A 16,267-nucleotide genomic window follows, 5' to 3' on the forward strand; every position below is an offset into this window, starting at 1 on the left:
GCTACATTTTAAAATGGCGGTGCCGACGTCCGGGGATACTCGGCCACCGGGGACCAATCTATGTGGATACTATGTTTGTGAGAGGATCCGGAGATACCGCAATGAGCGGGACCGGACGTGTGAGAACAACATCCTGAGGAATAACCTCCGGAAGACGCTTAGTCCGGAAGCTCGCTTCCGACCACTTCAAGAGGAACTAGGCTGGATGGTTGGCGAGGGAAGTCATCGATCCTAGAGGAGAACACTATTACGATGACGTAGATCTTTATACGCACCGGAATTTGTAACTAACTTGTTCAAAATTGTATATGGTCATCCGATATTGAATATATATTGTATATGGTCATCCGATATTGAATATATATTGTATATTACTCTTGAATTCTTTTTGGTTCTAATTTCAAATTTGTTTGAAATTGTACATTCATATGCATGTATGTATACAGTACCGTAGAATATGTGAAACTCCTTCAAAATTAAAACCCAAAAGAAATAAAATAATACAAATTAAAAAGAAACCAGATTTAGGGGGAGGGGGGCTAAACCCTAAACCCCGCGGAGGCCTTTAGTCGCGGTTGGCCAGAAGAACCGCGACGAAAGGTCCTCCGCCCTGGCGCTCGCCTGCGGCCCACGTGGATGGGCCTTTAGTCGCGGTTCGTGAGGAACCGCGACTAAAGGGGGGGGCCTTTAGTCGCGCTACTTTGGTCGCGGTTGGGCCACCGCGACTAATGGCAGTTGCCAACCGCGACCAAAGCCCCTTTTTCCACCAGTGGTCATTCGCGTAGACTGTTCGTGGCTCTACATGCCTATTCATCTCCCATCAGTACATTTTGCCAACACATCTTTCCATATAGCCTCTGCCACCAAGCCGCTTCCACTTCGACGACTGTTCGTGGCTTCGTGCTTGACGACGAGTACAGGCGCTTAGGTTACGGTCTTGCGATGTCTTCGCGCGGTGGAGGGGCAGGCGGCAGGCGCGGCGGCCACGGCCGCGGCGGCGAGTACCCCGGAGCTCAAGAAGGAGGCCGCGGGCGTGGTGGTGGTGGCGGTGGTGGCGGCAGAGGGAGGGGACCAAGCGGGGAGGTCGGGGTCGAGCGCGGGGGACACGTCCACGCGACGCGCGGCCGCGCCGGCGAACTGGGAGGACGCGGAGGCGATGGCCGCGGGCGTGGTCGTGGTGGCGACGGCCGCGGGCGTGGTAGTGGTGGCGACGCGGCGAGAGGAGCCCGAGGCGGCGGCGGTGGCCGCGTCCAACCCTCGGCCTCGCACCCTGCAGCTGTGGGACACGGTGGCGTGGGCACAGTGCGGGAGCACGACCAGCAGTACGGTGGCGCTGGGATTCCCCGTCCCGGCGGGCAAGTGGCGGCGCCGACGGCGGCCGCGGACGTCCTGGCTCATCACGAGGTGGAGAGGAAGATGGTGCTGCCGAAGGCAGATGAAAGGACTTCGTCATCCTCGGCCACCGCGGCGGCGGCGGACCAGAGAAATCTACAGGAGTCTCAGGCGGAGGTTGCGGCGCCCGGATGTCTGCCGCCGGTGTCGAGCAAGGCAGAGAAGTTCCCGGCGCGGCCCGGATTCGGGACCGTCGGGAAGAGGTGCCGCGTTCGCGCCAACCATTTCCTGGTGCAAGTCGCCGGAGAAAATTACAAAAAACCACCACATATCAGGCAGAAGTTTCAAATACCACCACTTTACAAAAAAGTTTCAAAAAACCACCACTCTAGAGCTAACACGTTACAAGAAGCACTGATTTGTCTTTGACACTACTTAAATCACGAAACTGACAATTGGGACCCGCTGCGAGGCTGACGTGGCATGTGAATTTTGCAAAAAGACCTCTGTACATTATAAATGTTAACTTTGTGGTCCCTAGGTAACGTGTAAAGGCCACTAATTATCATTTATTACTTTTCTTATGTTTTCTTATCTCTTCTTTTTATATTTTTTAATCACCACAACTTCCCGTGACCAATCAATTGGAGCCCGTCCGTGGGTCTCAGGCCACGAGCGAGCACAAAGCAGCGGCGGAGTACACCAAATCCTGCCGGACCTTTCACAGGGAGGCGGCGCTCTAAGACGCTGGCCACGAACCGCGTTCATGCCCAGGCGGCGAAGCCTCTCACGGATGTCTGCGCCACTCTGCACTCCAGATGAACATTGCGCCCACAACTAACCCCATCTTCCTCCACTCCGGCGGAGCTCCGCCGCACATCAAGTTGTCTCCGCTGCATCTTCTCCGGCCACCGTCTCCTCTGCGTCTTCTCCGACCACCATCGCTCCTATCGTTGGCCGCGTGCCGCCCTCCGCACCACCCTATTTCGGCCTCCGTCGCTCAGGCTTCCTCCCCCACCGGCATGGGCAAGCACGGCCAAGGACAGGCGCGAACGAGTTCCTAGGGGCGGCGCGGGCGTGTGCAGGGGCCGGCGGATGGGAGCGGGAATAGGCGACGCTGGCGGCGCACGCGCAGGGGCCGGTGGAGGGGAGCGGAGGGGGCGGCGCTGGCGAGCTCCTGCGTGGAGAGCTCCGGCGTGGAGGGCCACCTCCCCGTGGTGAGAAGAAGATAAGGAGAGAGATGGAACTGACAATAGGCCCCACGATAACTTGCAAAAAAACCCATAATTTTGTATCTATTCAGTGATTGTCTCTTTGACCGTTTATTGATTGCCACGTCAGCCTGACAGCGGGTCCCAATTGTCAGTTCTGTGATTTAACTAGTGTCAAAGACAAATCAGTGCTTCTTGTAACGTGTTAGCTCTAGAGTGGTTGTTTTTTGAAAAAAAATCGTAAAGTGGTGGTCTTTTGAAACATCTGCCTGATATGTGGTGGTTTTTTGTAATTTTCTCCAAGTCGCCGACAAGAATATCTACCATTACGATGTATGTTTTCCCTTTTTTCGAAATGGGAGTTTTACCCCAGCCTCTACATCAAAATGATGCATACGTTTTCCCTGTACACTTCCAATGCATGTTCTGCTTGTTCCATGCATGCTGTCGATTGTTTAATGATATACGGAGTATATTGCGTACTCGCAAACCTGTTCAATTCATTCGAAGTTGTATTGTTAACAATATTCGTTAGATCTGTCTCAACTTAAGCGAACGCAAATTTCTGTCAAAACTAAGCAATTTCATTTTGGTGACCAAAATCAGGCAATGTGCAAAACTAAAAATTCAATGGCAGTTGTAATATGTATGGTTTAAGTATTGCATGCACCTTAATTTCAAAGTCTTTGATTACTAATGCAATGCAAATGTATGGTTAATTCCCAAGTATCTATCTGTTGTGTGTGCAGGTGGCAATTTATCCGGAAACAAGGTCTCGAGATCAGAATAGATCGATAATCAACGAACTTGTTAGACTTCACAGACAATACTTGGATGGTAGATTGCCTGTTTATGATGGAAGAAAGAGCATATATACTGCTGGGGCACTTCCATTCAAGAACAAAGAATTTGTTATCAAACTTGTGAATGCCAACAGAGGGAACCAACGGTATGATAAAAACATTTCAACTTCTGTTTTTCAGAACCACTTTATTTGTTCATGTGATGATATTATATATACTAGTTCTTCTGTTTTAGGGAGGAGGAATACAGGGTGGCGATAAAGCATGCTTCAAATCTGGATTTGTACAATCTTCAACAGTTCTTGGCTGGTAGGCACAGGGAGTTGCCCCAAGACATTATCCAAGCACTAGACATCGCTCTAAGGGAGTGCCCCACAACTAAGTAATTCTTCACATCTCTTTTGATGTCTAAAAAAAGTCCATCATCTTGGTTTCCCTATTTTTATTCCATACATTTATAATTAAGTGTCATGCAAGAAAATTGCTAGCAGGTAACTTAAGTAAATTGAAACAGGTACGTTTCGATCTCAAGATCATTTTTCTCCCAGTCATTTGGACATGGTGGTCCAATTGGCAACGGTGTCGAATGTTGGAGGGGGTATTACCAAAGCCTACGCCCAACACAGATGGGATTGTCGCTAAACATTGGTATGGATGTACCTAAAATGTTCTCATTAATTGAAAACTATGTGTTCCCATATTTTTTTTCCCTCTTGGAAACAAATTATGTCCTTAGCATTCTTGTTTAAATTATGATCTCAGATATTTCGGCAACATCATTTTACAAGGCCCAACCAGTGATGGCCTTTGCAGTTGAATATTTGAACCCGCGAGATACTTCTAGGATGTCTGATCAGGATCGTATTAAGGTATCAATGGTCATAGAATTTTTTTATTGTGTAACTTTTTTCTGTTTACCTAGGTGACTATAACTGCTGCATCTTTTTTACGCATCATAGCTGAAGAAAGCCCTTAGAGGTGTCCGGGTTGTGGCCACTCATCGTACAGATAAAAAAATCCGTTACAAGATTACTGGGATAACCTCCGCTCCGCTGAAGGATTTAACGTATATATTCTCATTTATACCCTGTTTCCTTTATGCTCCTGTCTCACATTATATTTCATGTTAATCACGTCGATAAATCATAACTTAACCATAATGCTCATATTTTCTTCTACAGATTTGATCAAGATGGGACACGCATGTCGGTTGTCGATTACTTCCGGGAGCAATACAATTACTCATTAAGATATACTAACTTACCCTGCCTTCAAGCTGGCAGTGATAACAGACCGATATATTTGCCTATGGAGGTAGTTTCGGTCTTTATCTGTCATTTATCATTCAAAGGATGTTATATGTATTTGGGATTGGTCTTCTTCTCTGCATCTATTAGTTTGGTCTTGTCTTTGGCATTGAATTCATTGTCATATGTTCTCTTCAGGTTTGCAGCATAGTTGAGGGACAACGGTATTCTAGAAAGCTGAACGAACGCCAAGTTTCAGGAATACTAAAGATGGCATGTGAACGACCGGCACAAAGAGAGAAGAGTGTTCTAGATGTAATTTAGCACTTTGTTCTCATTTACTTCAACTTGGCGAGTCAAGTGTGCAATTTTGTGTTTCATATTGACAAAGAAGTGTGCAATCTTGTGTTTTGTGTTAAACATATTTACAAGTATCTGAGTTCATTTGGCTTGAAGATATACGATCTGATCTTTTATCTTTGCAGATTGTTAATAGGAACAATTATGGCAATGATTCCTTTTCGAAAGAATTTGGCATGAAAGTGATGAACCAACTTGCATTGGTTGATGCTCGCGTACTTCCTGCCCCAAGGGTAATTGCTCTAAAACATAGTAACGAATATATTACTGTTTTTACTTACTGTTTGCATTCATCTAACCTCTTCAGTATTTCACATTTTATTAGCTCAAATATCACGACTCTGGACGAGATAAAGTATGTGATCCTTCAGTAGGACAGTGGAACATGAATAACAAGGTACTGTTCTCTAGTTTATTTTGAGTAACCTCATTTCATTTTGTTCTGTAAACACACTGTTGCATTCAGTGTCTATGATATGTTTTTTCACTTTTATCTTTGTATGCAGCTATGATGATAGCATATATATCCCTTTTTTAATTGATATATGGCATTATGCATTGAAATGCTTGTGCCTTGATTTATCTGCGTCCACTAGATATTACTTCTATTCATCTGCTTTCTACACCAAGCAGTCCTTGTATATTGATTTCATCATTTTTATCCAGAAATTTCTCAATGGAGGATCTATCAACTATTGGGCATGTCTAACGTTCGCTTCTCGCATGCACCCTAAGGATGTTGGCATGTTCTGCAATGATCTGGCCCGCATGTGCAATAGCATTGGCATGGTAACTTTCTTTAGAAGCAATAACTCTTTCTTCTTCTGGAAGGAACTCCTGGGATAATCATATACCGATACACTGAATTTTCCTATTCTAGCAAATGAATATGAAACCATGCGTGGATATCACACAACCAAGCCGTCAAGATAGCGTGGAATCTGCTGTCAGAAATATCCATAGGCTTTCTGCACAAGTGATTGCTCAGCAAGGTCTAGTCGGGAAGCAACTTGACTTATTGATCATCGTATTACCTGATACGAATGTTCCTTACGGTAGTCCTTATGGTAAGCTCTTCAGAATTATCCTGAAGCTGATCTGATGAATTTAATTTCTTAGTTTAATTACAACTTTCTATTTTTTTAATGCAGGAAGGATAAAACGGCTTTGTGAAACCGAGCTTGGTGTGATAACTCAGTGCTGCTTACCTGTTAAACTTCAGAAGGGTGGAAAACAGTATCTTGAAAATCTCTCTATGAAGATCAACGTTAAGGTGGGATTCACTAGCTATGCTAAATTCAGGTCCAAAGAACATTGATATCATTATTTTTTTATGATTAGGTTGGAGGTCGGAATATGGTGCTTGAAAATGCTTTGTACAAGCGGATACCACTTCTAACAGATGTGCCTACGATTGTCTTTGGGGCTGATGTGACTCACCATTCTCCAGGAGAAGATTCATCTCCATCCATCGCGGCGGTATGTTGTTTTGTTCTCTCTTGCGCATCATGTCATAATATATCAATGTTCCAGTCTCTTTATTTGAAATAAACATAGTGGGATACTCTAATGAATAGTGTTATTGTGTTTCTGTTGTCTTTCATTTTTTTCCCTTTCTGGGGACGTTAAGCGCTGGAATTTCTTAGTGTTTTTAATGAGTAATATCTGAACCAAAATAGTGATCTTCATTTTGCATTGTGAAGGCAACTAAGCTTTATTGTGTTACAAGGAGAAAAATCAATTCACTTTTACTTTGCGCCTCAAATCCTCATTTTCTATAAGTCATCTTGGCATCATGTAATGAATGATTCTTTATTTAAGGCATGTAATTTCTCCCATTGTAGGTTGTTGCATCGATGGATTGGCCAGAAGTTACAAAGTACAAATGCATGGTCTCTTCACAAGGTCCTAGGGAAGAAATTATAGCTGACCTTTACACAGAAACAAAAGAACCACAGAAGGGTCTTGTTGCTGGTGGGATGATAAGGTAGTGTGACATAATGTTTTTTGCAAATCAGTGCATAGTTTTTTGTTTTGTAGTAATAACATTTGATTGTTGCAGGGAATTGCTAGTCTCTTTCTACAAAGGCACTGGACGCAAACCTAGTAGAATTATATTTTATAGGTTTGTAATCAACAGGATGTGTTTTTACAGAACCTTTTTTTAGTTTCGGCTTAATACTGAATTCTTTACTATGTAGAGATGGTGTTAGCGAAGGACAGTTCAGCCAAGTTTTGCTTTATGAAATGGATGCAGTTCGCAAGGTTCTTTTTACCATTTTGATCATCATTGAAGTTTTACTCGATAGTCGTTTAAATCTCCATTTCATATTCTGTACGGCAGGTACATAATGTTGTTCTTGTTTCCAGGCTTGTGCTACTTTGCAGGAGGGCTATCTTCCACCAGTTACATTTGTCGTTGTGCAAAAGAGGCATCACACTCGCCTATTTCCTGAAAATCATGGTGCGAGGGATTTAGCAGATCGAAGTGGAAATATCCTACCTGGTAAGTCTGGCTGCTGGTCAGTTACCATAATATTCGTATGACTTGGTATACATAAAATCAAAAGATTGCAGGGGAACAAGGTTGAAGTTTCTAGTGTGCTTTGTCCTCAGGAACTGTTGTCGACACAAAGATCTGCCATCCTACTGAGTTTGATTTTTACCTGTGTAGCCACGCTGGTATTCAGGTGAAGTTACATGATCAACCTTTTCGTGAAATTCCGTGCTTTTAATGTCTACCAAGCCTTCTAATGTGCCTCACTTTGCTCGATGTGAATGTTTCTTCCATGTTTTCCTTTGAGCAGGGGACGAGCCGCCCGACACATTATCATGTTCTTCTCGACGAAAACAGGTTTAGCGCTGATGCCCTGCAAACCCTGACATACAATCTTTGCTACACGTAAGCTACTCTGTCCTCTCCATTGTGAATGATGCATTCATGCATATGCAGTTCACTGTTGTAACCTTTCAACTAACATTGTCTTCTGACTATCTCTTGCTTGCAGTTATGCTCGGTGCACCCGTTCGGTGTCCATAGGTATGCAATTAAAGTACTCCCTCAGTCACATGAAAGTTGTCTTAACTTCGTCTAAATTTGAACATATCTAGTTACTATTTAGTGTCTAGATACATCTAAATTTTGAGAAAGTAAGACATATTTTATGGGACGGATGGAATACTTAGTCTTTTAATGTAAAAGTCTTTATCAGCTCATAGAAAATGCTGCTATTTTTTTGGTCAGGAATATCTTATAACTTGCAAAGTATCTTCTGATTTTGTTGTTGCTACTTTTAACAGTTCCTCCAGCATATTATGCGCACCTGGCAGCCTTCCGTGCGCGCCACTACTTGGAGGACGAGTTCTCCGACCAGGGGTCGTCCTCGGCCACCTTGCGGGCGCATGAACGGTATGCTCCTGTGAAGCAGCTCCCGAAGATCAAGGACAATGTAAAGGAGTTCATGTTCTACTGCTGAACCATGGCTCATCCTTGAATTTCAAGAACCGCAGCGCCTGGGTGGCTTTTGCCAAGGAGTTAATTTTGTACAGCTGAGCTGATCCTTAACTTGCAAGAATTACAACGTCTCCATGTCTTTTGCGGTTTGGGTTTTGCTTGGGTGTCCTCCCCTTTGCAAACTTTGGTGGAAGAGGAGGGAGAACACTGAAGCACACCTCTGGCGGTTTATGGAACTCGGTGTCAGATTTAGTTTAGTAGGCCGGCTTGGTGTGATGTGGATAAACGTGCTAATGTGGTTCGGGTTTGTCCTCTTCTCTAAACATCCCTGGGTGTATATATGTGTGACGACTGATGACGTCCACACTTATTTTGTGAACTTTCGGATCATTCTATATGGTCTGTTCATTGCTGAATTGCTGTTCTATTTTACAAACGCTTCCCCTGGATGGGAGCCGACAGCAACAATCAAACAATAACGGGACAACAGCCGACAGCATCAACGAGCTAACATAAAAGAACTGGGGAAAACTAACGTATAAGGATCAAAGGACCCAAAAGAACGTCATAAATCCCAGTTCAGAACCAGACCCGCCAGCGACCTTGTATTACTTATTTATCACCACAGCATACAGCACTCTAATGTTCATGGTCGAAACTCCCAGGCTAGCCATTTCCATATAGCAAAGTAACAATTTTTTAGCGCCAGCAGTATTCAAGCACCAAACCACATCTTCTCCCCTCCAAGCAGTCATATTAATCTTCAGCGCACTTACATCACATTCATCCATCGCCCTAGAAGATCTCCTAGCATCAACTCTAGTATATGTCTTGTTCCTGATCTCGTGCGAACTAACAGCACCGCACCTCCCGGGCCGCTCGCGCGAGGCGGCTCCGGAGGCGACTTTCATTCTCGTCAGCAGCAGATCAAGATCGCGCCCGCTGGCCGCTGCCGCCGCCTGCTCTCGGGCCGTTTGTGCGCCAGGGCTGCTGCCCGGCGGTGGCGGCCACTCCTGGCAGTCGAAGACGGCGGGCGGGATGGCGCGGCCCATCGATTCCCCTTCGCGCAGGGGTTCTTCTGGGTGGCGCAGGTGGAGTCATGGCGGCGGGGCGGTCGAGCTCGCCTTGTGCGGCGCTCGCCGGCGCGCTGCAGCGAGGCGCGGAGGAGGCAGAGGTGGTGTTCGCAATGGTGGGCTGGCAGCGGCGCGATCCACGGAGGCACCTGCCCTGATACATCTGCGCGTGTGCCGATCTGGGCCCATCCCTAGGGCTCGATCTGGGCCGGTAGGGTTTGGACCGCTCCTTCCGTTCGCCAGAAGCCGGGCTGCGGCGAGGGGGCTGCTAGTCCGGTCGCATAAAGGTGGTTGTCCTATGGTTCCAATTCGCGCGAAGATGTTGATCCGCCGGTTACGTGTCTTCAACGATCTGGCTAGACTGTTGTGTTCCGGAAGGCTCCGCCGGCGAACTCCAAATGGACGACATGCCTGGAGATTGCTGGATCGGGTGGAATTCGGTCGTGCGCACCTGTGTTTTTCTGTGGCCGTTTGGTTTCAGAGGGAGCGCTTCGAACCTCTGCTGGCCGTTAATATCATGGAGCACGTTTTCGTTCCATGTTGCTGGTGGAGAATGACATGAAAGTCGAGATCTGGGGGCTAGCTATGGTGGTTCGAGTCTCGGCGGTGATGAGGAGTTGGCTTGGTGACTCGTGACTTGAAGCAGCGGTATGCAAGCGGGAGCGACTATACAAGAGAAGTTCAAAGTCTTACCTCTCAGGGTAAAAATCCAAGGTTTGGCCTTAATTGGTTGTGCCTGGCAATGTCCTTGTTAAAGGTATTGTTTTGAGAGTGATGATTTTCTTCAGGGTAAAAACCTAAGATGACGATGGTGCTTGTGCACTGTTTCCTTCTTGGAGGCGTCGTTTTTGGAGAAGCTGAACTTCTGGTGTTGTCTTGGTGGTGTTAGTGCCGTTGTTTCAAGGAATGCGTTGTTGCAGAGGCTGGGTGTAATTGGTATCTCCGCGATATTAATATATACTCTTTATCGGAAAAAAAATCTTATTCCTCCAGTATGAGACTTGATGAAAGCGCCACCTCGTGCGGATGCAAAGCATTGAGTTGCGTTGCAGCTAATTAGTCATCCCCTAGATGTTTATTGTGCCCCCTTCCCTCTGTAGATGTTTCAAAAAAATAGAGATCAAACGAGATAAAGGAGACACATATTTTTACGTAGAAAACCCTTGCGCGAAAAAACCACGGACACATAAAAGTGCAATTTCACTATGATGGAGAAGTATTACAAGCACGAGACGATAAACCGTTGACTTTAGGTGCAACTACAGGGGTATATATAGGAGGAAAAAATACAACAGTTCTTGGAGGATAAGAAAACGAGATATACTCGTATGCTCTGGCCAGGGTAAAGTCCTCTAATGGAATTTGGATCACATGTTAATATAAGATCTGCCCAGTAACATTGGAGCACACAAGTAACATATCGATTGAACTGGAGAAGAGATCAATTTCCCAACAAAAGATGTTTTGTTCTTGGTTTTCCAATTTAAGCAACAAAAGTCAGCAGCAATTCCAACTACGTGAAAATTAACACCCAAAGGGATGATGTTAGCTACCCGCTAGAAGTACTATGTAAAACAACTAGGTGTAGTGAAAGAGTCACACGTAAATATTAGCAGCCAAACATTGGACGAAAAGGTGATGAATAGATTCATCCTCGGGACAAAATCTTGAGCCATTTCCTCGTGTTATATTTTGTAGTTGAAATATTGTGCAAATCAGCCACAACCAAACCTGGCATTTGAAGGAAATATTGTTTCCTAAAGTTGTTTAAATGATATGTCCATTCTCATTGAAAAAAAAATCTTATACATGATTTTTACTATGAACTTTTTTTTTACAATTTTACCGTAGGGGAAGCCCCTATGGTGTGGATTTTATATATTGTAAGGGCAACAAACTGTACAATTGATCAAAAGATCAATAAGAAGAATTGCATCAAGGTGGATAGAAATGGGCAAGTAAAGACATCAAGGATTATACGACGATACTAAGCAACCAGTCAATGAGAGGTTGGACAAAAGCTGCTTTAACCTTGTACTGGTGAAGCATAAGATCACTATGAATACGGACTTTCCAATGTCCAACGGAAGAGGCTTGCTCCTAAAAAAGTTGTGTCGTACACAATACACAATCCGGTCTAGACTCAAGGTGCCGACTCTTCCAAAGCATCAAATCTCGTGTATTAGGTCATGAAAAAGAAGCCAAACAAACATTTTATGCGGTGACCTCATCTGAAAAAGTGAGAATCTCTGTGCAATGCACAGTGCTAGTCCCGGATCGAACTGCTAACACACACAGTTTAAGATGAAATACCAAGTAGCAAAGGTCTTCATTACAATGTAAGATCCAGCAGAGATAAAATGGTTCGATACAAGTTGCATAGCTCTCAAGCTAGCACAAAGTTAGAGTTTAAAGCAGCAAGAAAATCTTCAAGCATGGAGTCATCTTCCTTCATGAAGCCACAGGCAGACATGTTGGGCAAAGACTCGTGAACCTAACTATAATTCTTCAGCTAGAGAGGTAACCTGCAACATAAAATATTTCAGTCTGAAGGTCATTACATTTGGATTTGTATTGGCAAGATGACACTATGGTGGAGACAAGTGGCAAACTAACATATACGTGATCATTTGGCTGGTAGAGCTCAGGCATATTTGCATAAAGCCAATTTTATCCTATCATTTGACAAAACATTTTCTTTCATACTAATTAAGCGGTACCATTGATAGAATCAACGAACCTAGACACCACCGATAGACATCAGTGAGCCTTGACACCACCGATAGACATCAACGAGCCTTCCTATTCCATATGATCAACTTGGTTTGGGCGACCTACCCCTGCAGACTCAGACCATAGAGATGGCACGGACCTGCTAGCCGATAGTCACTTGCAACAATTGACATATTCCCTGTTCACCCATCAAGTTTTATTTAAAAATTGGGATGAGGAGACTTTCAAACAGGATCCTTGTCAGTTCGCTCAAATTGTCCGTAACCGAGGACACGGCTAAGTACTTAGATTTAACACCCTGCAGAGATTGTACAATTTATCCACATGACCTGATCTGTTCTTCTTCCATGATGCTCATTTTGCTCAAATGGACAGATGTTGACTAGGACGAGACTTTTCCGAAGTGATCCCCCAGACCATTCTCTACGGACCCGTACCAACCTACATCCCCCTACATCATCTGTCACGTAGGATCCGGGTTCTCACAACATACTCCATCAAGCCAGAGCCCATATTAGCATGTGGCTGTACGGTAGCTAATGAGTAAGGTTGTCTATTATCTCTTTGTTTCTGGTTGGCCGTCCACAAGTGTGATACACCTGGCGGTTCAGAGGTTCGACGATAGGACCCCAGGGAACCACTCAACATAACCCGAGCAATACCAATTCCACCAAGGTAGTTCATTAAACTTAGTTGTTTTTCCATAACGCACTAACAAAATCATTTCATAGCATAGCTGAGCAACAACTAAATTTAATGGCGACAAAGAAGTCAAGTACACTACTAGGGAAAAGCCTATAGGTGGAGGCAAGTGGTGCCGGCGCACCACCTTGGACATGCGCCGGTGGAAAGTATTGCCGGCGCACCACATTTCAGACGCGCCGGCGATGAAGTACTACTGCCGGCGCACCTCGGGGGAAGGCTCGCCGGCGCTATTTCCTGGCATGGCCCCGGCCGATTCGGGCCAGGCCCAAGAATCATTGCCGGCGCACCGGCCCAGTGGTGCACCGGTGGAATATTTGCTATTGCCGGCGCACCCCTGGGCCGGTGCGCCGGCAATGATTCTTGGGCCAGGCCCGGGGGTGATATAGCCGAAAGGGGTATATGTTGCCGGCGCACCATGGTCCAGTGCGCCGGCAATAACCTCGGGAGTTATTTCAGCCACCAACCAGCACACTCACTCACACACTCACTACACTCCACTTCTCCACACAAACCCGAGCCTTCTCCCAACCCAGCTCATTTTTGCCCATTTCTATCCCCAATTTCACCAATTTGACCAAACAAAATCATATTTTTTGAGCAAATCTTCCCTTCCTACATGCATCTCCCACATCCCCCTATGTAGATCTAGATCTACTATCCCGCATTGACCGCTCAATCTAGATCTAGATCTAGAAAGTCGGCTTCCATACGCCATTGTCGCGGCGCGTCGTCTCGATCTTATCGACGAATATATCAAACAAATAGGTGATTAATGAACAAATTAAGGAATGAAATCGATGTATGTTGGACATTTGAAGAAAAGCTCTCGTGTGTGGCATATATATATGTTGTGCTTGTGCTTGTGTGTGTGTTGGCGTTGAAAATGAGTTGCCAACGTTGCGCCGAAATGTTGATTCTTCAAGTTTCCGTTTCGGCACATTTCGGCGCTCCTATGTCCTACCGTGTAGGAAGGTCATGCCGAAATTTTCCGTGAAAACTACCGACGGATGCATGGTTCTAATGAATTATGTAATCTTACCATGCAGGCGATAATGGTTATCGAGATGAGTGAAAGCATCGTGATGAGATATCCGAAACACGCGATCATCGACATGTATGAAAATAACCGCACGGAGGTATTGTGTCCGTGCCGGAGATGCAAACGAGGGAAATGGTTTGACCCGTATTCGGGCAAATTGCGGGGGCACCTGCTCACTAATGGTTTCATGCATGGACACACTCAATGGATGAGTGATGATGGCGCGGAGGTCAATGGGGCGACGGCGGCAGGTGGTAAAAATGGCCGGCAAGAAGGAGGGCATCATGATACCGATGACGATGAAGAGTTTGTCGCACATGACGATAACCTTGACGACGACAATAACCTTGACGACGACAATAACCTTGACGACGACGAAGAGGTGCCGCTAGCTTCGGTCGTGCGGGACCCTCATCTTCAAGATCTGCTTCTCGAAAAGACGAAAGGCGCCAAGCGGAAATCAAAGCTTGAGCAACTCGAGATAGACTCGAATACTCCGTTGTACGACTCAGGTCGCGGGTTGGGGGAGTCTCGCTTGAGAGTAGCTCTCGATGTCTCTGCAGATGAAGGCGAAACACGGATGGACGGACACAAGCGTCGACGACATCCTGGAATACGTGAAAGATCTCCTTCCTGCCGGGAACACGTGTCCTGGTAGTCTAGCCGAGGCCAAGAGAATCACGTGCCCTCTCGACTTACCCCACGAAAAGTATCACGCCCGCATCAACGACCGTATCATGTATCGCAAGGAGCACATGGACAAGACCAAATGTCCCGTGTGTGAAGCTGAACGGTACAAGAAAGGGAAGAAGAAAGCTCCTCGGAAAGTTGTGTGGTACTTCCCGCTCGCCCCCGGCTTCAACGGTTCTACGCGGACCGCAAGGAAGCAAAGCTCATGCGGCGGCACGCAGAAAGAAAGGAGGCAGTGTTGAATGATAATGAGCGGATTGAGCACCCGGTGCTGACGCACCCTTCGGATGCAAGCCGGTGGAAAGCATTAGACAATGAATTCGGAAGTTTTGGGGCAGATCCCGAAACATCGGGTTGGGTGCGAGCACGGACGGATTCAATCCGTTCGGAAACCAGAGCAGCACACATAGCACATGGCCCGTGTTTGTATGGATCTACAACCTCCCGCCCTGGCTGTGCATGAAGAGGAAGTACATACGGATGAGTATGCTAATTCAAGGGCCGACACAGCCGGAAACGATATCAACATGTATCTCGAACTATTAAAGGAGGAGCTTGAAACGTTGTGGGCGGAGGAAGGGGTAGATACATGGGACGCCGTCGCGGAAGAATATTTCCCTTTGAGAGCCGCGTTGATCACGACGGTGCGGGACTACCTCGGATACGGTTACATTTCGTGCCGGGTGTGCCATGGACACAAGGCATGTGTCGGTGCATGGAAGAGACGATGTTTTTGCAGCTTGGTAAGGATGGCTCTTCGAAAACAGTTTACATGGGGCATCGAAGGTGGCTACGGAAAACTGACCCGTGGAGAAAGCGTGGAGATCTGTTCGATGGTACAAATGAACCCCGAGGACCTCCACGTAAGAAGAGCGGCGAAGAGATCGATACATTACTGAAAGGTTGGAAGGAGTGCCTTGCGCCGGGAAAGATTCGTCAAAAGCACTGGAGAGAAGAAGAAGAAAAAGGAAACGACGCCGCTCATTGGTGTATGGAAAAGGAGGTCCGTGTTTTGGGACTTGCCGTACTTGGAAAATTCTCGATACACCTCACTCTGCCTTGATGTCATGCATATTACAAAGAACGTGTGCGAGAGCTTGCTTGGCACTCTTCTCAACATGCCGGACCGGACCAAAGATGGGCCGAAAGCAAGACAAGACCTGAAAGTTTTGGGCATCGGGGAAGAAGCTGCGGATCCCGCCGGCCCAAGAGGGACGATCGGAGGAGGAGGCGGACGGCGGTCGAAGCGCAAAAGGATTAAGCAGCCGGACTATTACTGTCCCCCTCCTGCTTCACTTTTAGTCCGGCCGAGGTCGATCAATTTTTCAATTGCCTTGTAGGAGTCGAGTGCCCTTCGGTTACTCCGGGCTAATAAGCGGATACATGGACCCCAAGAAACAAAACTTCAGCGGCATGAAGTCTCATGAGCGTCACGTGATGATGACGCAGATTCTTCCGGTTGCAATCCGAGGTATAATGGATGACCATGTCCGTGCAACGCTGACCGGGCTCTGTAACTTCTTCGACGTCATAACTCGGAAGTCGATAAGCGTGAAGAAACTCGCAAGGCTCCAGGAAGAGATCGTGGTGATCCTATGTGAGATGGAGATGTACTTCCCG

General features: G+C 46.3%; 1 protein-coding gene across 1 annotated transcript; it reads left to right on the top strand.

The window, feature by feature from the left end:
- Positions 1–1,416: 1,416 nt before the first annotated feature.
- LOC124672846 (protein argonaute 12-like) lies at positions 1,417–8,429 on the top strand. The gene is made up of 23 exons (XM_047209010.1): positions 1,417–1,619; positions 2,837–2,876; positions 3,293–3,492; positions 3,582–3,728; positions 3,861–3,994; positions 4,109–4,215; positions 4,306–4,412; positions 4,528–4,660; positions 4,792–4,908; positions 5,079–5,186; positions 5,279–5,350; positions 5,620–5,742; positions 5,834–6,008; positions 6,105–6,226; positions 6,295–6,432; positions 6,798–6,940; positions 7,016–7,078; positions 7,155–7,218; positions 7,324–7,459; positions 7,570–7,643; positions 7,761–7,855; positions 7,962–7,993; positions 8,254–8,429. The coding sequence occupies exons 1-23, from the start codon at positions 1,417–1,419 to the stop codon at positions 8,427–8,429; spliced, it is 2,709 nt and encodes a 902-aa protein (XP_047064966.1).
- Positions 8,430–16,267: the final 7,838 nt, after the last annotated feature.

The sequence above is a fragment of the Lolium rigidum genome, chromosome 7 (assembly GCF_022539505.1).
Source record: "Lolium rigidum isolate FL_2022 chromosome 7, APGP_CSIRO_Lrig_0.1, whole genome shotgun sequence".
NCBI lineage: Eukaryota > Viridiplantae > Streptophyta > Magnoliopsida > Poales > Poaceae > Lolium > Lolium rigidum.